This window comes from Pristis pectinata, chromosome 5 (genome assembly GCF_009764475.1).
Source record: "Pristis pectinata isolate sPriPec2 chromosome 5, sPriPec2.1.pri, whole genome shotgun sequence".
Taxonomy (NCBI): Eukaryota; Metazoa; Chordata; class Chondrichthyes; order Rhinopristiformes; family Pristidae; genus Pristis; species Pristis pectinata.
Genome location: NC_067409.1, coordinates 25,586,789 through 25,608,419, shown reverse-complemented (window position 1 = coordinate 25,608,419; position 21,631 = coordinate 25,586,789). Strand labels below are relative to the sequence as shown.

General features: G+C 42.8%; 1 protein-coding gene across 2 annotated transcripts in view; it reads right to left on the bottom strand.

The window, feature by feature from the left end:
• Positions 1-16,667: 16,667 nt before the first annotated feature.
• The window catches only part of LOC127570289 (integrin beta-1-like), a 70,899-nt gene continuing 65,935 nt past the window's right edge, over positions 16,668-21,631 (bottom strand). For both annotated transcript variants that reach the window (XM_052015690.1, XM_052015689.1), the window contains one exon: positions 16,668-17,837. In XM_052015690.1, coding sequence (XP_051871650.1) covers positions 17,772-17,837 — 66 coding nt within the window. In that variant the 3' untranslated portion in view covers positions 16,668-17,771. The remainder of the gene's footprint in view (positions 17,838-21,631) is intronic.

Here is a 21,631-nt window from a genome sequence, read left to right as displayed (position 1 = left end):
TTATCATCTTTTCCCAGCTATCCGGTATATCCCCTTTTTTTTGCTGCTTCTGGCATCTTAAGCTTTTTTGCCTGTGCTAACCTTATTTTATTTTTAAAGAATGCCTTCCGTTTTACCAAGCTTTTTGAAAATTCACCCTGTTTGACTTTCCACAGCCAGGGACTTCCATGCAACCCTTCCCTATCACCAGTGCAGTTTATTCTGAATTAGTGTAGAGTCCAGTATCACTCTCAGCCACTCACTTACCAATGAAGCATCAAATAACCATGACCCATCACCCACATACTCCTCCCACTGGTTCCCCTTCCCACCAGTCATTTATTCCAGGCTCCACCTTCCTCACCTATTAGATTCCATCATCTTCAACCCTTTCTCACCTCTACTTATCATATCCCAGCTTCTGATGCCATTCCCACTCTCTCCCCTCCCTCATCTGTCTTTCAACCCCTCACATGGTTCCACCCATCACCTGCTAGTTCTTGCTCCACCCCTTCCTTCCACCTTTTTATACTGGCCATCTCCCCTCTACCTTTCAGTCCAAATGAAGGGTCTTGACCTGGAATATCGACTGTCCATTTCCCTCCACAGATGCTGCCTGACCCGCTGAGTTCCTCTAGCACTTTGTGTGTTGCTCCAGATTCCAGCATCTGCAGTCTCTTGTGTCTCAAGCATCAAATAAACACCATTTATCATGGTAGTCTATTTTCATCTAAAACTGCAAGCAAGGGACAACAATGTTACAAAAGATAATCACATGACACAGTCTTTTAAGGTATTGCAATTCACCAACCTCCTTAGCAAATACATGTACATCACCATTGTAACCTGAATTTTACATTCTATTAATAGGTATAAGTTAGAGACTTTTCTGTTATGGTTTCTAGTATTACCTTGGCTTTCTTTGTAATGACTCCATGTCATTAATATTTGACAGATTGTGAGTAGGCCTTCAATAGTAAATACCGTTTCTAAGAGACTAGTGTCACAAATGTCCACGTGCACCCACTATTTACATGGTGTGTTGTCCTTACACTGGATCTAAATGAGTACCATAAGTGCCTCATAGCAACTTGCTCCTGGTTATGTCCTTGTTCATCACAAATCATTTACTTTGCTCCTTGCTTATGACAAAGAATTGACAGCAAAAGGTACAAGGGCTCATGTATTTTTTGTATAAAAGGAGTAGGCATTGTTTGGAAAGACTTGCATTTATATAGCACATTTCTGTGACCTCAGGACACCCAAAGCACTTTACAACAAATGAAGTTGTTATGGTAATTTTGCCTGCATTGTTGGAACACAAGCCAAGGTTTACACTTGCTTGTTACATATTGAGGTTTTAGTTCGAAGAGGATGTGCTTATTGAACTGAGTCAACTGTCTTGCAAATCCGGTAACAAAACCAGAGAGGTCTGTGGTGCTTCAGGCCACTGTTGATGCTAAGAGGCACTGAAAGTGTACACTTAACACCAAAAAATGGAATTCTTCTGACTAAATTCCAAATAATCTTGCAACCAATAGCCAATTAGCTTTGGCTGTACAATGCTTTCTATACTGGGAAGCTGATGGTTAGTTAAACAGTGCATTCACTCTGTGGAGACTTGAAGGGGCCAAGTGGTAAATTGGTTTATTAATGTCACATGTACTGAGGCACAGTGAAAAACTTTGCTTTGCATGCCATCCATACAGATCATTTGATCACATCGGTACATTGAGGTAGTACAAGGGAAAAGCAATAACAGAGTGCAGAATAAAGTGTTACAGAGGAAGTGCAGTGCTGGCTGACATTAAGGTGCAAGGCCATGACAAAGTAGATTGTGGTGTCAAGAGTACATCTTATCATACAGGGGGTCCATTCAGTAGTCTTATAACAGCAGGATAGAAGCTGTCCTTGAGCCTGGTGGTATGTGGTTTCAGGCTTTTGTATCTTCTGCCCAGTGGGAGGGGGGAGAAGAGAGAATGTCCAAGGTGGGTGGGGTCCTTGATTATGTTGGCTGCTTTACTGAGGCAGCGAGAAATGTAGACAGAATCCGTTGAAGGGAGGTTAGTCTTCATGATGTGCTGAGCTGTGTCTCAGCATATAGCATATGCTGTACCTGTCAGTGTCAGATTGTCAGTGTATAGCATTTACCTGACAAAGCCTCTACGTACATGGTTTGTGCAGTAGTTTGGTTCTGAGATTCTAAACTGAGGAACGCCCATGAGAGAAATTAAGCACACCAAAATAAACACATCTATTACTGTTGTCCAAATTGCGTCAAATATTTTTTGCTCAGAATAAAACTTGGACCCCTCTACCTCAGTTTCTTAGCACTAGCTAATCATAGTTTATGCATCCATTTTAGATAGACATTTATAAAATCTTGGAATTTTGTAAAAAAAAAGTTAAGGTGCACTTCATAAGGGAAATGTTTCCTCAAAAATAACATTGTGTAGCGACTCACCGTCTGGTCAGGCAAACCGGCTCGGCAGTCGGGTCGTGAAGCATCGGAGCGACAAGGCCCAAGATGGTGGCGGGCCTCGTCTTTCCCAAGCGACGGGGAGAACCCGCACGCGGGAAAGACTTGATGATGTAGTACTTACGTCATTGCCGGTTGCATTGGGCAGGAACAGTCTCCCTTAAAAGGCCCACGCAAGGAGGGGAAAAAAAAACAGTTCTTGTTTGACAATCCTTCGACTAGCGTCTTGTTTTATTTCGCTGTAGCAACCGCTACATTGGTGACCCCGACGGTCCAAACGGATTTTGGACCCACGCAATGGACGACAATGCAGCAGCCAACGCAGTGGCCCTCAAGCTGCCCGCCTTTTGGACACTTCGGCCCAGCGTCTGGTTTGACCAGGCCGAAGCGCAATTCCACCTTCGGCAGATCACCTCCGACTCCACGAAGTACTACCATGTGGTTAGTTCTCTGGACCAAGAGACAGCCGCCCAGGTTGGGGACTTCATCTAGTCGCCTCCGGAGGAAGATAAGTACCCGGCTTTCAAAGACCTTTTGATTTGGACCTTCGGCCTCTCCTGTCGTGAGCATGCCGCTCGCCTGCTTCATCTGGATGGCCTGGGGGACAGATCCCCATCTGCTCTCATGAATGAGATGCTGGCATTGGCCGAGGGACACAAGCCATGCCTGATGTTCGAACAGGCCTTCCTCGAACAACTCCCCGATGACATCCACCTGTTGTTAGCTGATGCCGACTTCAGCGACCCCTGTGAGGTAGCCGCCCGGGCAGATGTCCTGTGGAAGGCCAAACGCGACAGCGGTGTGTCCGTCGGCCAAATCACCAGGCCGCAAGCCCAACGCCCGCCTCGCCCAGTCCCGGCAACCGAGCAGCCACACCCCAGGAACACAGACGATGACACGGGTGACCAGCTGTGTTTCTACCATCAGAGGTGGGGTGCGGAGGCCCGTCGATGCCCCCCACCCTGCAGGTTTCAGGGAAACGCCAGGGCCAGCCGCCGCTGATGGCTACGGCGGCTGGCTGTCGACAGAGCCTCCTATTCGTTCAGGACAAGAAATCTGGACAGTGTTTCCTCATTGATACTGGAGCGGAGGTCAGTATTTTGCCCCCGACCGGCCGCGACACTCGTAACAGGCCACCAGGTCCAGCACTCAATGCTGCCAACGGTACAACGATACTGTCTTTCGGCACCCGTACACTTCAATTACAATTCGATGGCAGCCATTTTACCTGGACCTTTACCCTTGCCACCGTCACCCAACCACTCCTAGGAGCCGATTTCCTTCGGGCCCACAACCTGTTAGTCAACCTGCGAGGGAAGCGGTTAGTCCACTCTAGCACTATCCAGACCTATCCCTTGGGAGAAATCAGCCTACCAGCCCTGTGCCTGGACTCCATTTCCCTTTCTGGCGACAAGTTCACCAAGCTCCTAGCCGAATTCCCATCAATTTTGGCACCTTCGTTTACAGATTTTAGGCCCAAACACAGGGTACGACACCACATCATTACTACAGGGCCACCCCTTCATGCCCGAGCATGACGATTACCTCCAGACAAGCTCCGCCTGGCAAAGGAAGAGTTCTGTCGCATGGAGGAGCTGGGAATTGTTCGCAGGTCAGACAGCCCCTAGGCATCCCCCCTGCACATGGTCCCCAAAGCCACCGGAGGGTGGAGGCCCTGCGGCGACTACCGCAGGCTGAATGACGCCACCATCCCGGACCGCTATCCCATCCCTCACATCCAGGACTTCGCAGCGAACTTACACGGGGCCCGCATCTTTTCCAAAGTGGACCTTGTTCGGGGATACCACCAAATCCCGGTCCATCCGGATGATGTCCCCAAAACTGCGATAGTCACCCCATTCGGCCTGTTCGAATTCCTTCGAATGCCGTTCGGCCTTAAGAACGCCGCGCAGACCTTCCAGCGGCTGATGGACGCGGTAGGCCGAGACCTGGACTTCGTGTTCATTTACCTAGATGACATACTGATCGCCAGCCGTAACCGCCAAGAACACCTTTCCCACCTCTGCCAGCTGTATTCCCGTCTCCGCGATTTCGGCCTCACGATTAACCCGTCCAAGTGCCAATTCGGACTTGACTCTATCGATTTCCTCGGCCACAAAATCACCAGCAATGGGGCAACACCCCTACCCGCCAAGGTAGACGCTATCCGCCATTTTGCCCGCCCCAACATGGTCAAAGGCCTACAGGAATTCCTTGGGATGGTCAACTTTTACCATCGGTTCATCCCTGCAGCAGCCCGTATCATGCGCCCTCTGTTCTCGCTGATGGCTGGTAAGGGCAAGGACATCACCTGGAATGACGAGGCTGTGGCTGCCTTCGTTAAGGCCAAAGACGCCCTGGCAGACGCCACGATGCTTGTACACCCTAGGACAGACATCCCAACCGCCCTCACAGTGGATGCGTCCAACACCGCGGTGGGTGGGGTACTGGAACAGCTAATCGAAGGCCGCTGGCAACCCTTGGCATTTTTCAGCAAGCACCTTAGACCACCCGAACTGAAATACAGTGCTTTTGATCGGGAACTTCTAGCGCTGTACCTGGAGGTCTGGCATTTCCGATACTTTCTAGAAGGCAGGCCTTTCACCGCTTTCACCGATCATAAGCCTTTGTCCTTTGCCTTCTCCAAAGTCTCTGATCCCTGGTCAGCTCATCAGCAGAGGCATTTATCCTACATTTCCGAATTCACAACAGATATCCAACATGTCTCCGGAAAGGATAATGTCGTTGCTGATGCACTTCCCAGACCGACCATCCACAACCTATCCTTGGGTGTCGACTACGCGGCCCTAGCTGACGCACAGCAAGCCGACAACGAGCTGCCCAGCTACAGAACCGCAGTCTCGGGCCTGCAGCTCCGAGATTTCTTGGTTGGTCCAGGTCAGCAGACCCTACTTTGTGACGTCGCAACAGGTCAGCCCCGCCCTATAGTCCCTGCAGCCTGGCGGAGACGCGTTTTCGACTCGGTACATGGGTTGGCGCACCCGTCCATCAGATCAACTGTCCGACTGGTCGCCAGCAAGTTTGTCTGGCATGGCCTGCGCAAACAGGTCAGTGAGTGGGCCAGGACTTGTCCGCACTGCCAGACATCGAAAATCCAACGACACACCAAAATCCCGCCGCAGCAGTTCGAGCCTACCCGTAGGAGGTTCGACCACATACATGTCAACCTCGTGGGCCCTCTGCCAGTTTCAAGAGGAGCCCGGTACCTCCTTACCATCGTGGACCGGTTCACGAGGTGGCCAGAGGCAACCCCCCTGACTGACATCACGACTGATTCCTGTGCCCGGGTACTCCTCACAGCTTGGGTCTCAGGTTTTGGTGTTCCGGCCCACATCACTTCAGACAGAGGCACCCAATTCACTTCCAGTCTCTGGGCTGCATTAGCGAACCTGCTAGGGATACAGCTGCACACCACCACGGCCTACCATCCTCAATCAAACGGGTTGGTGGAACGTTTTCACCGCCATCTGAAATCAGCCTTGATGGCCCGCCTCAAGGGTCCTAACTGGGTTGACGAGCTGCCTTGGGTCCTGCTCGGCATATGCACTGCCCCCAAAGAAGACCTCCGCGCTTCGTCAGCTGAGCTTGTGTACGGGGCGCCCCTAGTTGTCCCCGGGGATTTCATACCTGCCCTTCAAGACCAAGGGGAACAACCCCCAGTAGTCCTACAAAGACTGCGCGAGAAGCTTGGCAACTTGGCCCCGATTCCCACCTCACGGCACGGTCAAGCCCCATCCTGCCAGCTCAAAGAACTACGAGACTGTAAGTTTGTTTTTGTTTGCAGGGGCACACCTCGGGCGCCGTTGCAACGACCATATGAGGGACCGTTCCGAGTCATAAGGAATAATGGATCCACCTTTATTTTGGACGTTGGAGGCAGGGAACAGGTTTTCACGATGGACCGCCTCAAACCGGCCCATTTAGATCTGCAACAACCGGTCAAGGTTGCAACGCCGCGACGCAGAGGCCGGCCACCTAAGCGGCGGCTGGCACAGCCTGCGGACCTTGGGGACTGTATCGCTGGTTCTGGGGGGGGGGTTGTGTAGCGACTCACCGTCTGGTCAGGCAAACCGGCTCGGCAGTCGGGTCGCGCGGCGTTGGAGCGACGAGGCCCAAGATGGCGGCGGGCCTCGTCTTTCCTGAGCAACGGGGAGAACCCGCGCGCGGGAAAGACTTGATGACGTAGTACTTACGTCATTGCCGGTTGCATTGGGCGGGAACAGTCTCCCTTAAAAGGCCCGCGCAAGGCGGGAAAATAAACTAGTTCTTGTTTGACAATGCTTCGACTAGCGTCTTGTTTTATTTCGCGGTAGCAACCGCTACAATTGAAATTTGAAATCTTGGAGCTGCAGTCTTCTCCATGTTTCTGGAATACAAGAGTTAAATCAGTTAAATAAGGCGGTGGTAGATAAACAATGCAAGGAGAGAAAAAGAACAGTTATTTTGGGGGACTCTGCACCAGAGCTAAAATAGTTTGCTTTGCTGTTGCCTAAAAATGTCCTTTGGTTTTAATTAGAAATGTTCTCTCAGAAAAATGCAAAGAATTGTGTGCCTATTTTTGAATTGTGAGGCATAGTGCAATTCAAGGAAGTCAACCTACTTGCTTAAACCTGAAACATTACCATTTGTGGATCAGCTGTGGCTTAGCTCACTGCCAAAGTGATAGGATCTGGTAGCAAGTTTATTAAAATTCTCTAAATTTCGTTCAGATGAAAATCTATTTTATCTTTGTATAGAATGCTCTTGTGGTAAGAAAACTGGTATGTTGACCACTGGAAGAACTATGCTTCAGGAAACTTGAACTTTGTGTATTAATAGAGGCCAGCTGAATTTTAATGGATGCTATATATTTAGGCATCGAAGCTACAAGAGATTCACTTTCTATGAGGACGGGAAGGGTCTTCAAAATTACATGGATGATCTCAAGAATGAAAGTGACTAAAGGCAAGGTGTATATTTGCTAGGAAGTCTAATGTCACCATTAAGTACATACTTGGATACAGAAAACAATGAATTTAAAAAGAGGACGGAGGGGAAACAACACAGCATTTCCAGTGTGTAAATGCTATACTTAGTTCAGAACACTGAAACAACATCTAAATAAGAAACAGGTTTTATCACTACTGAAGAATTTACAAGGCTATCCATGAGAAAGGGTGGTGAAGAAGGCTTTTGGCACACTGGCCTTCATCAGTCGGGGCACTGAGTATAGAATGTTATGTTGCAGTTGTACAAGACATTGGTGAGGTCGCATTGGGAATATTGTGTTCAGTTCGGGATACCCTACTATAGGAAAGATGTCATTCAGCTGGAAAGGGTGCAGAGGAGATTTATGAGTATATATTTCCGGGACTTGAGGGACTGAGTTATGGAGAGAGGTTGAGCAGGTTAGGACTTTTTCCATTGGAGCAAATGAGAATGAGGGCTTACTTTATAGAGGTATATAAAATTATAAGGGGCATAGATAGGGTGAATGCACACAGTCTGTTTCCCAGGGTTGGGGAATCAAGAACTAGAGGGCATAGATTTAAGGTGAAAGGGGAGAGGTTTAATTGGAACCAGAGGGGCAACTTTTTCACCCAGAGAGTGGTCAGTATATGGATGAGCTGCCAGAGGAAGTGGTTGAGGGGTAGTACATAACAAAATTTAAAATGTACTTGGATAGGTACAAGGATAGGAAAGGTTTAGAAGGATATAGGCCAGACACGGGAAAATGGGATTAGTTTAGATGGGAATCTTGGTTATCATGGACCAGTTGGGCCAAAGGGCCTGTGTGACTTTCAACCTGGAAATTTGATGTATAAAGGAATCTGTCAACATTCAAGAGGACATGCCCTCTCAAGCAACTTAACACCTGTAAGAAAAAGACAGGATATCAGATTCAGATTAGTTATTCTCATATTCATTAGGGTGCAATGAAATTCCTTGCTTGCATGAAGCTCACGGTGTACAGTGTACATGGCAATAATAAATACATTAAATACAGCGATGAGCACAAATGCAGAATGGCGCAGAGATATTAATGCAGTCTGAAGTAGTGCAAAAAGACATGCTTAAGTGACAACAACAGAGTAACTGAGAAGTAGAATTAAGTCCGAGAAGGTGGCAGCACCACTGGGAAGGGGATGTGAAAGAGGTGATTGGTTCAGTAGTCCGACAGCAGTGGGGAAGAAGCTGTTCTTAAGTCTGAATGTCCAGACTTTCAACCTCCTGGTATCTTCTCCCAGAAGGTAGAAGAGAGAAAAGGGAATGGCCAGGGTGGCAGGCATCCTTGACGATACTATTAGCCTTCCTGAAGCAACACACTGTGAAGATGGACTGGATGGAAGGAAGTGATGAGCCTGTGATGGACTGGCAGTGTTTACAACTCTCTGCAAGTTCCATTGGTCCAGAGCAGAACAGTTGCCGTATCAGGCTGAGATACAACCTGTCAGGATACCTTCTATAGTGCACCTGCAGAAGTTTGAGAGAATCCTTGTTGATATCGACATATATTTGAAACTTGCAGACTGATTTCCACTAGGTGAAGTCCATGCCAAAATAAGCAAACTGATTAACAGGCTGAGAAACTGGTTGATTTGCTCATGGCAACGTTTGACACTCAGTAACCTTATGGATGTTACAAGTCAGGGATTACTAAACCATCTGAAAGCCAGCCAGGAAAGATATCTGGAGCAGAATCATGATTCTGTGGAGGAAGAATTCAGTGATTTCATATCTGAATTCGAGCAGCAGCACCTCATACTCTGCCTGGGCAGTCTCCAACCTGGCAGCATCAACACTGAATTCTCAAACTTCTGGTAACTGCTCCCCCTCTGTCCCTTTTCTCCGTCCTCCTGATTCCACCAGCCCCCGTCAACCTCTCTCTTTCCCCTCTCCATCTACTCATCACCCACACACTCCTCCCACTGGTTCCCCTCCCCACCTCACTCCCTCCCTTTATAATCCATGCGCCACTTTCCTCTCCTATCAGATTCCTTCAGCTTCAGCCCTTTGTCACTTCCACCTATCACCTCCCAGCTTCCGCCATCATTCCTGCTCTCCTGCCGACCCTGCCTATCACCCTCACCTGCATCCACCTATCACCTGCCAGCTCTTGCTCCACCCCTTCACTCCACTTTTTTTTTATATACTGGCTATCTTTCCACTTTCAGTGCACATGAAGGGTCTGTTGACTGTCCATTTCCCTCCACTGATGCAGGCAGTATCTTGGTAAACCTCTTCTTCACCCTTTCCAAGGCGTCCATATCCCCCACCACCATTGGCAGTATCTACAGGAGGTGCTGTCTCAAAAAGGCAACATCTATCATCAAGGATCCCCATCATCCAGGTCATGCCATCTTCCCACAGCTACCATCAGGCAGGAGGCACAGAAGCCTGAAGTCCCAAACCACAGGTTCAAGAACAGCGACTTCCCTTCAACCATTCCGTTCTTGAACCAACTGGCAAAACCCTAATCACAACAGTTCAGCATCACTATAACTACTTTGATCACTTTGCACTAAATGGACTTTTTTTTTCTTTTGTTCTAATTGTGTTCTTTGTAAAAAAAAAATTGTGTTTATGTTTTTTCTTGTGAATGCTGCTTATCTGATGCTAGGTGCCTGTGATGCTGCTGCAAGTAAGTTTTTCATTGCACCTGTGCACACATGTACTTGTGCATGTGACAATAAATTCAACTTTGACTTAATAACTCCACTATTCCCAGGCAAACTGGAGATGACTATGCAATTCCCTATCAATTAGTGCTGTAGGTGACTGGGATTACTTCATGAATGTTAATGTAATTATCCGCCAGTCATTATACACTGTACAGGAAATACAACTTCTGTTATCAGATGCAACTGTAATTTGGACCGGGTATACAGATGGCAATAAACTGCTAGGTTGACAACACACTTGACTTTGACTTTATTAGGTAGTTTGCTGTACATCCTGCTGTAATTTCCATCCAGTCTGTAGCCAAAATGGGCAACTTATCAACAGATGAATGATTTATATTGTCTTCTTTCTCACCCACAATGACCGTCAGTGTCATTCCAAATATCTGACTTCAGCCATCTCCAGCTCCTCACCTCTTTGCTCCCCCTCTCATATACCCTGCTCTAATCTGACATTCAGTACTCGATAAACAGAAATTTCCTGCAATTAAATGTTTAAGCCATTCCCTTCGGTCCCCACCACAAATTCTGTCCCAAGTCAGTATCTTGTCAGATTTAACCCTGAGCTCCTTTGGTGAGATCATACCTGTGGTGTTGCATACAATTCTGGTCTCATCATCTGGGAAAGGGTGTACTTGCCATACAAGGAGTGCACTGAAGATTCACTGGACTGGTTCCAGGGATGGCAGGTCTGCTGCAGAGAAGAAACCAAGTAGACTGGGAAGAATGAAAGATCTCATTGAATTTAAATTCTTAAAGGGCTCAACAGGCTAGATGTGTGGGGAAAAAGGTTTCCCTTGACTGAGGAATCTAGGACAGCAGCAGTTTCAGAATGAGGGGTCGGGTTTTTAAGATTGAAATGAAGAAACATGTCTTCACCCAGGTATGGCAGATTTGTCATATGACTTAGGCCAATTCACTGTACTGCAAAACCATTAATAATTTTATGGCCTTCAGACCTCTCAATGCCCTTTGCATTACATCCTTCTCAAATTCCCGTAACCCTCAGAGAACCTCTATTCCCCAAATTCTGGCATCTGCTACATTACCTGTTTCCTTCAGCCACATTGACAACTGTTTCCCCAGCTGCCTAGGTTATAAGATCTGAAATCTATAACTATACAATTTCAGATCTTATAACCTAGGCGGCTGTAAGGAAGTTTCCTCTATCACCATTCCTTCTTAAAAGAACCAAGCCTTTAGTTCTGTGTCAAATGTTGCCCAAACACACTTCCATAAGGCAATGCAAGATTATTTAATATAAGAAAGGCCAAAACACAAATGCAAGTTGTTACTGAGATGTCAATTCCACTACACCTTGAAATATGGTTAGTAAGAGTTCCCAGAGAAATCTAAAAAGTAAAGTTAACAAAGTGAGTGTTAGTCCCATAGAAGGTTGGTCTGGGGAATTAATAATGGAAAACAAGGAGATGACAGATGAATTAAACAGGTATTTAGGATTAGTATACTATTGAGGATACAAATAACATCCCAGAAATAGCTATAAGTCAGGAATTGAGAAAAATTACAATCCTTGGGGAAGTCATAGTATGCAAATTGTTGGAATTGCAGTTGACAAGTCACTGGATCTGATGCACTTCATCCAAGAAGTGGCTAGTGAGATAGTTGATGCATTTTTATGTTCCAAAATGCCCCTAATTTGGGAAAGGTTCTATTCGATTGGAAAATGTAACCCTGAATTTGAGACACAGAAATCAAGAAGCTACCTGCCATCTACTTAGCTTTCATAAGGTTCTATATCAATGGTTATTGTGGAAAATAAGCACTATTGGTGCAAGAGGTAATAGTGTAGATAGAACATTGGCTAATGAGGAGCAAAGAATTGGGATAAATGGGACTTTTCTGGTTGCAAGATGTACCAAGAGGTGTGCAGCAGGGATCAGTGCTGGGGCCTTGGGTTTTTACAATTTATATAAATGAATTGGATGATGACACAGAAGGTATTGTTGCCTAATTTTCTGATGGCACAAAGGTAGGTATGAAAGTAAATTGTGAAGAGGACATAAGAAAGTGACAAAGGGATATAGAATGGTTAAGCGAGTGGGTACAGGACTAATACCCAGAAAGGTTGGACAGGCTAGACATATCTACTGTTTAAAACCAATTTAAGACACAAATGAAGCAAAACATTTTCTTGCAGAGGTTCAGAAGTCTTCATAACCTTCTTCCTCAAAGGGTGATGAAAGCCAAGTCTGAGTATTTTTAAGCAAAGGTAGATGTTTACAACAACAGACAGGAATGCAGAGTTGAGGTGAAGCAAGTTTGAGGGGTAGAATGGACTACTGCTAATTCACATGACTGACTTGATGAAAAATTTTGCTCGTTTCCCCTTCAGGTGTTATCTATTTGAAGGAAGGCTTTGCTTGTTCACAACTTGATCCTGTAATTTTACTCTCTACCGTTTGGTATTAAAAGCTTAGAGGATTAAGCTAGGACCATGATATTCCAACTCACTTACACCAGTGCTTGTTCTTTAATTACCTGAGTCTGGTCGTTAATGTAATTTGTGTTAAAGGTGCTTGCATGAGTCATTTAAATCAGAAATAACATCAAATTTCAGTGAGTTTTCAGTAACAATCTTGAAAAGATGTATAACCCAGTGTTATTATACAACTGTTTTGTGCAATTGTACAGTTTATAATGTTTGTTTAATTATTATAATTTAAGTTCAATTTAAAAAATTTTTCAGAAAACTTAAGTCAGTAGAAGATAGACTAGCCAAGTTGGAATTACAATTCTATGGTTTGTAGATTCCAAGTCAGCAAACTTAAATAATTCAACTGTGGTCCATTCCTCAACAAATGGCTCTGATGATGCTTTTATAAAATGATAACTCTTGTCTGCTGAATAAATCCTAATATGGCAGTAAACCCATTAAATAAGGCAGACCACCACAACGGCCTGTTTCTGAGAACCCTAAACATTTATTCCACCACCCCGCTACATAGTGGCTGCAGTACATATCATCTACAAAATACACTGCAATGACCCACCCTGGATACTTCAAACACACCTCCCAAACTGGTATCCTCTACCATCAAGGAAGAGGGCGGCAATAGGTGCATGTAAACTCCACCATCATCAGGTTCCCCAAGTCATGCACCAACCTGATTTGGAAGTATACTGCTAGTCCTTCATTGTGGAACTCCCTCCCCAACAGCACTGTGGGATACCTTCACAGAAGAACAGCAGTGGTTCAAAGCAAAGGCTCACTACCACAACCTCATGGCCAATTAGGGACAGGCAATAAATGCCTTGTTGGCAATGTCTAGATTCCAAAAAATAATACAAAATAGTCTCAAAGGATTCATGTCACCAGGTTATTTTCTATCAGTTCTACTAATTTTCTATTAGTTTTCTATTAGTTATGCAAAGGGACAGATCTGTTCCATATGTTGAAGTTCTAAATTGGGGCAAGACAAATTATGATGGTATTAGAAGAGGAACTTGCAAAAGTTGATTGGAGTAGGTTGTCTACAGGTAGAGGGGTGTCTGGCAAGTGGGAGGCTTTTAAAAGTGAGGTAACGGGAATTCAAGGTTGGCATGTTCCTGTTGGAGTGAAGGCTGGCAGGAATGGGGAACCCTGCATAATGAGGGATCTAGAGGCTCTGGTCAGGAAAAAGGAGGCACGAGTCAGGTACAGGCAACTGGGATTAAGTAAATCCCTGGAGGTGTAGAGGGGACGCAGCAGAATACTTAAGGGGGAAATCAGAAGGGCAAAAAGGGGGCATTAAATAGCTTTGGCAGAGAAGATCAATGAGAATCCAAATAGATTTTAAGTACTGTATATTAAAGGAAAAAGAGTAGCTAAAGAAAGAATAGGGCCTTATTGCAGTAGGAGAAAATATTGCTTTATTCTCCTGCACCTCCTCATCCTAAAATAGACTCTGGCTTATCTCAGGCCTGTTCAATCACCTACACCTGAGTGTGAAGGGAAGTCAAACCTGGACCTGATTCATACCAGTTATTTGGGCTCTTATCCCTAGGAAAGTCTTTCATCTTGTGAAATCTCAACTTACAAAATTAAGCTGTTCTTAAATGTGCAAGCTTAGCAGAGACTGCAATCATGCTGTATGATATTTGGGGCACATGGGCACCATTTGTGGTGCAACAGAAATAAGGGGTCTTGCAAGAGGCTAGAAGTGACTGCAGAGACTGGGGTTTTAGGTCTGGAGGTTAGAGATGGGGCAAGTCCAGAGGGGATTTTAACCTGAGAATTTTTTTAAAAATCAAAAGGCAAGATATATTCCATCAGATCATTCAAAAATATTGGTGTTCTATTGCCATTGAATAGTGTGATTGAACCTGTGATCAACTCTAAAAATGTGATTCAATTATTTGAAGGAAATCACCAGAGGGCCTTAATTTAAAACATAGCCCAATACAACCATGACATTAAAGTGTGCTGATCTTATGGTAGATTTGCACAGATCTGGAAATTTCAGAACTTTTGTTCAAAACCCGTGGTACCTCCTGCAGTCTTTTTGAGTTGTTATACAGATAGCAACTTGTGAAGATAAGCATACACTATAACAACAGATGCTATTTAAAGATCAACCAATAACATTGTTGTTAACTGACTTCCTTACCTCAGTAAATATGAAGGTGTTTGCTGGATATTCAGTGAAGCAAATTATTGCATTAGAGTCAACAAAAAGGCAAGGATGTGTGAAAAGCACATGAAGTTTCAGAGCATTTAGATGCATCATATTTACATTGACTTTGTTAAACCAGATTAGATACATCAAAAAGATGCACTGTTTCATTGATTTTTCTAACCTGTTCCACCGAGATACAATTGAAAACCATTCACCACCCCACCTGGAGTTGGAGTCATACACAGAGTCAGTCACATACATATAGTGCAGAAACCGGCCTTTTGACTCACCACGTCTATGCTGACTGTTGAGTACTCATCTATTATAAACTCATTAAACAGCATTTAGTCCATAGCCTTCTATGTCTTGGTGACTTAAGTGCTTGGCCAGATGCTTCTTAATGCTTTGAGTGTACCTGCCTCCACCACTCAGGGAATGTGTTCCAGATTCTAAGCACTCTCTGGGTTATAAGTTCTTCCTCAGAAACTTAAGATTCATCCTAGATAAATCTTTTCCTTTATCATAAACCTGTGACCTCAAATTTTAGTTACCTCTGTTACAGGAAAAAATGTTTTCTCTTATCTACACACCTCGTAATTTTGTACATCAGGTTCCCTTTCAGCCTCCTTTACTCTGAGGAAAATAACCCAGTCTATCCATTCTCTCCTTGAAACTGAAATAAATGCCCAGGCAACATGCTGGTAGATCTCCTCTGCACTTTCTCTAGTGCAATCACATGCTTCCTATGGTGTGGCAACCAGAACTGTACACCATTTATTCTAGCTGTGGCTGAACCAACATAAGAAATAGGAGGAGTAGGCCATCTGGCCTATCGAGCCTGCTCCACCATTCAATAAGATCATGGCTGATCTGGTTATGGACTCAGATCCACCTACCTGCCTTTTCCCCACAACTCTCAACTCCCCTGCTGTGCAAAAATCCAACTGTGTCTTAAATATATTTAATGAGGTAGCCTCTGTTGCTTCTTTGGGCAGACAATTCCACAGACTCACTACTCCTTGGGAAAAGCAGTTCCTCCTCATCTCAGTCCTACATCTATTCCCCTGAATCTTGAGGTTATGTCCCCTAGTTCTAGTCTCACCTACCAGTAGAAACAACTTTCTTGCCCCCATCTTATCTGTCCCTTTCACAATTTTATACATTTCTGTAAGATCCCCTCTCATTCTTCTGAATTCCAGTGAGTATGGTCCCAGGCAACTCAAATTTCTCCTCATAGGCTAACCCCCTCATCTCCGTAATCAACCTGGTGAACCTCCTCTGCACCCCCTCAAGTAAGGAGACCAGAACTATACGCAGTACTCCAGGTGCAGCCTCACCAGTACTCTGTACAGTTGCAGCATAGCCTCACCACTCTTAAATACAATCCCTCTAGCAATGAAGGCCAACATTCCATTTGCCTTCTTGATAGCCCGTTGCACCCGCAAACCAACCTTTTGTGATTCATGCACAAACACTCCCAAGTCCCTCTGCACAACAGCATGCTGCAATCTTTCACCATTTAAATAATAATCTGATCTATTTTCCTTTCAAAGTGGATGACCTCGCATTTACCAGCATTGTATTCTATCTGCCAGACTCTTGCCCGCTCACTAAACCTATCTGTATCTCTCTGCAGAATCTCCACATCCTCTGCGGAATTTGTTTTTCCACTCAATTTAGTGTCATTAGCAAACTCAGATACGCTACACTCAGTCCCTTCTTCGTTTTATAACGTTGTACTATAACCTTCCTGCTCACATATTGTGTTCTGGCTCATGATGGCAAGTACCCCATATGCCTTTTACAGCTGATCCAGTTAGCACTATTGTACACATGGACACATCCTATGTGCTAAGTGAGGTACCAATGTAACTAAATGCTGCATTAAAATGGAGATCCAAAGACAAGTTATTTTTATAAAGTCGTTTATTTAATAAATAACTCAAGTGTATGCCAAGAGTGAAAATACTTAAAATAAAAAGGCACTTTAAATCAAGAAAGTGATCCGAGTGAAATCAGTCCATATCTGGACAGAATTAATGCAAACAGCTGTATCTAGCATTTATCCAAGTTACCATTTGCTTGCAGCTTATTAGTATTTAGCTATTGAACACAAGGGATCTTTCTGAGTTTGTGCAGTTCTAAGAGAACCTGCTTAGAAATGGAAGCAATTGCTCTTTGTATTGATACAAATATCAAGGCCTAGTGGTTGCTACAAAATACATTTTAAAAAATCTGCAATATTACAAACCAATGAATACCTGCATCTAAATTAAAAAAAAACTAAGTTTGATCTGTCACGATTTGGCAAACCCATTTACAATTAAATAAAAAGCATCCACATTTGGCAGAGTAGTGTATGCATAATGTCAAATATTTCAATTATATGTTTAACACAGTTGTATAATGCTTTAAAAATCAAAAAGCATGTACTTTTGCTCAGTCGCCCTGATCTAAAGGGTGGTAACAAAATAAACAGAATGTAACCACAGATTTTACAAGTCACAATATGACTGCTGGACAAATGAAAGATTAAAGAAAAGCTGATATTTATTTTGGGCCTACAAAATTCTCTCAGGCACTCATGTAAATAACAGAAGCATTTATTCCAAATAATTTCTTTTGGCACATTAAGGGGAGGTTCTTTCGCTTTTTCAAGTTCTTGTTTTACCGAATTTAAATATTGTTAACAGAATTTACACGATAACTTTGGAAAAGTCTAAATTCTGGAAGAATATTAAAAATTAAAACAAAGCTATATAAAGGAATAATCATTCCATTCAAACGCTGTTTTTTTTGCACCCTTTTCAAATTAAAACTTCTTTAAAAAGCAACTAATTTTTGTTTACACTTACTGTACATGTTTCAAAATCTGCATAGAAAAACTTACATTATTGGTTAGCAAATCACTGCCGTGATCTAAAGCTAATTTGTGACTACAAAAAAAACCCCAAACCCATTATCTATATTTTTATTAAAATAAAAAAAACCCTCAAAAATGCAGAAATTCCATCATTTTCCCTCATATTTTGGGTTGACAATAGTTGTCACAGCACTCTTGTAGATTGGATTTTCGCCCTGGAGAGAAGAAAGATAAAATTAACTTTAGATTTCAAAATAGCAGCTAAACTTGAAAGCATATCATTGGCAAAATCAACTTTTTAAAATGTGTTGTTATAGTCAACAATTAAGAACACTGTATTACCTGTGATGATGCAAGTGTTTTCACTGTACTTAATCACTGTAGCATATTTATCAATTTACAAGTAACAATTCACTTGGAAAGTAATCTGCACATTCTTCCTGGTTTCACAAAATTTTAAATTATTGAAATTAAAAGGTTTTAGGCAGGTACTAATTTGCCTCTTACTGGTCCTGACTTTTAAGACCTGGCTATTTTTATATTGCCACTTATTATGGATTATGGCAAAACCTAATCAGTAATTAACTCCTTCCATTCATAGGGCATCTCCTGCTTCTTTAATGAGGGAAAATTATATCTGTCATACAGGAAATCATATCATTGCAGAACTATAGGGAAGGAGCAGGAGAGTGGACCACTTGGATAGATCCAAGAGGCAAAATGGCCTGAAAGCCTCCCCAATGATGCACAAATTCATATCACCTCAACTTTGCCCAAACTGTTCTATAACTTCTTTTTCCTTTCTCAAAGTAAAATATATCCATTTGCATCACAATTCAGCCCCTTAATCCCACATTCCAGGTGAATTGTCAGATTCTTCCCAGGAATACTATGTCCAAAATATCTACTGTGATGATACTACCACTATATTCTAAAACCATGCAGCATGGCATCTTTTAGTTTCATTTTAGCATCTTAGAGCTAGTTTCCAATAATTACTTCAAGAGTCTGAAATTCAATTTGCTTTAAAGATCTGTTTGGTGAAAAAAAATCACCTCTACAATTCTGTTCAATAGTCTGGTCCCCAGGAAGCACTTTGCACTCAAGGTCACATGTCTGCTATTCCTGGTTATATAAGAGCTGTTGTCATTTACGTGAATGTCCTATATACTTATTTAAAGACCAACTGATTGCATGTTGGCAAGTGGTTTTTGGAATGTTAAGATAAAGATACACTAAATACTAATAGGTGGAGAATACTAGACACAGTAATCCCCAACTTTACAAGTGATATCAACATGAATCACAATTTAACCAGGAGGAATATTCTGTTTTGGAGTTGCTTAAGCTTGAGAATTCAATTTTTTTGTCAGTCACAAGCAAATAAAATCTTAGTCGTTTCAAACCCGCATTGTAACCAGCTTAATATAGTTTTTGGCAACTTAGTTATTTTGTAACAGCAAGGAGGAATATTTTACATTTCAAACAATCTAGATGTTAAAGCTCATTTCTAAAGGTGCAAATTATATTCTCATATTGCAGTTCAACTTCTTAAGTACCATTTCAGAGCCTAAATACATTACTGTGATAAAATTTCAAAATTAAATTAAAATACAACTTCAATTCACAGCACAGCAGTGACAGGTTAGTTTTCAATACAAGTTCCTAAATTTTGAAGCACACTTGAGCCAGGAATTAAATGCAAGTTCACAATATTCAAGTGCACAAAGCAGCATGAAACAAAATTACTGTATCATACCATCTTCTATTAGCTTGCATTTAAAAGCACCATTGAAGTAGAAAACAACTTCAAAGTACTTTGTGGAAATATGATTTTGAAAAAGAACACAGTGCCAAGAGAATATATTAGCAGCAGTGTAGGGTCAAAAGGAGTAAGACTGTAATGCATAAGGGAGACAAGACTTAAGAAATTTGCTTTATTCTAAAGCAAGTGACTCTGGTTGTTGGAGAGCCAAACAAACAAACATGGGGCAAAAAGAACAGATACAGGAGAGAACCCAGGGTCAGAGGAACAGAATGCCAGCATGAATGGTTGGGGAAGGCAACGAGGATTTGAAGAATGTGCAGATTTTGGAAATTAGGAAGCCAGTCAGCACAAAAGCAAGCGAGGCTTGGTCGCAGATTATACCTTGTAGTTTGCTCCAAAATAATTTAGAATACCCAGAAGAACTATATATATGGGAAGCTTTCTTTGACAAATTTGAATAACCAAGTGTATATAGGATGAGATACCAGCCAAGGAAGATTGGGAACTGGCAAGTCAGGAAGAAACAACAGTGAGAATAAAGATTCCAGAAGCAGAGGAGCTGAAGAAATGACAGAAGTGGAAGCTCAAAATCTGGGAGTGGATGGATATGGAATTGAAACCTGTCTGGATCAGTCCATAATGGTTGGCCATGGCTATGGATTCACTGGAGCTGTGGTTCAGGGCAGAAACCAGGTGAAACTACAGTATTGCAAATTACTTGATTCTGCAATCTAGTAGAAATAGGGTGAGTTTTCTAAACTAAATGAAAAATATTTTAATAATATTTTCATTTGGCTTTTACATCTATTCATTTACATGGCTTTTCTTTATCACCAAAAGGTACAAAAAGGAACAGCATGCCAAATCACACCTCCCAACACTAAAAAACTGTCATAATTGTTTTTATCCTGGTTCCTCCAGGGATGTGGATGCAGGTAGCAAGGCCAGCATTTATTCCTCATCTGCCCTTGGAATAGAGAAGGCTACTTCAGAGACAGTTACATACTGATCACACTCTGGCTGCAAACCTGTTTCCCTTACCCCAAAGGATATGGGAACTAGATGTTTTTTTCTTTAGGAAGAGCTAGTAGTTACATCATTAGCTTTACTGTTGCTAGCATTTCATTCCAGATTTTCATTTAACTGAACTTAAGCTGCCATGATAGCATTTTAATTAATTTCTGAACATTTGTCCAGGCCTTTGAATTACTAGCCCAATAAGAATACAGCAATGTTCCCGTAACATATCCCACCTTTAACCATCTTTATTTTAGAATTACCAAATACCATCATGAGAGGGACTGCAGAAATCTGACACATTCAAGTTACTGGGGCAACTAGATACATGTACGTATTTTTTTAATTTGAAGGGTGTGAGAAAGATCCCATTTATTTACAAGTAGCATAGGCAAACTACCATTACATTCATTTTGCTGTTTGGAAAGCATACTGTTGAGGCTAGTTATTTCATTTCTCTATTTGCAGAAATGTTAAGATTGTGATTGTTTGAGGAAGAAGTCACACCACCCATCCTACTCTCTTTACCAACGTGTGGGAGATGTCTGGTACAACAAATTCCAATTTTAATGTCATACATTCCAGATATTGACATCAAATCAGAAGCTATTGAACCATACACTTGACTGGTCTTTGTTCTAGAAAGGGTTCAAATACCAACACCTGGAGCAAGTATTTTCAATCTTTTGCCTGAGGGAATCCTATGTTATTGGAAATTTTCTATGAGATTTCACATAATTATCAGCCAATGTAGTAAGCAAGAGACTCTAAAATACATAACTGGAACATGAGCAAAAGAACAAAAATTTAAAACAGCAAATCATGTTCAAGTCATACAAGTTATTTAGTTAGTAAAGTGCACAGACCATGCACTCAAACAAGCCTCTCCATTTCCAAAAAACTGGGGGTGAGCAGGTTTCTAAGAGGATTTTTATTCTGTTATGTACAATGCAGGATGAAGTCTGCCTAAGTCACTCTATTTTGCTGATTATTGGATCTTTGTGCATGTCTGAAGTAATTTGAATAAATGATGCACATCTCCTGTCTCTGGCTACACAGCACCAAAAACATCCATGTACAGAAAATTTAATTTCATTTTCCCTTTTGAATATTTGTAGCTGCTTAAAGGGCAAGTCTTCTGTCACTACAACATGTTAAACAGGCAAATACAGAAAAGCAAAGATGAGGAAAAACATGCAAGAAAAGATAATACAAACAGGTTTA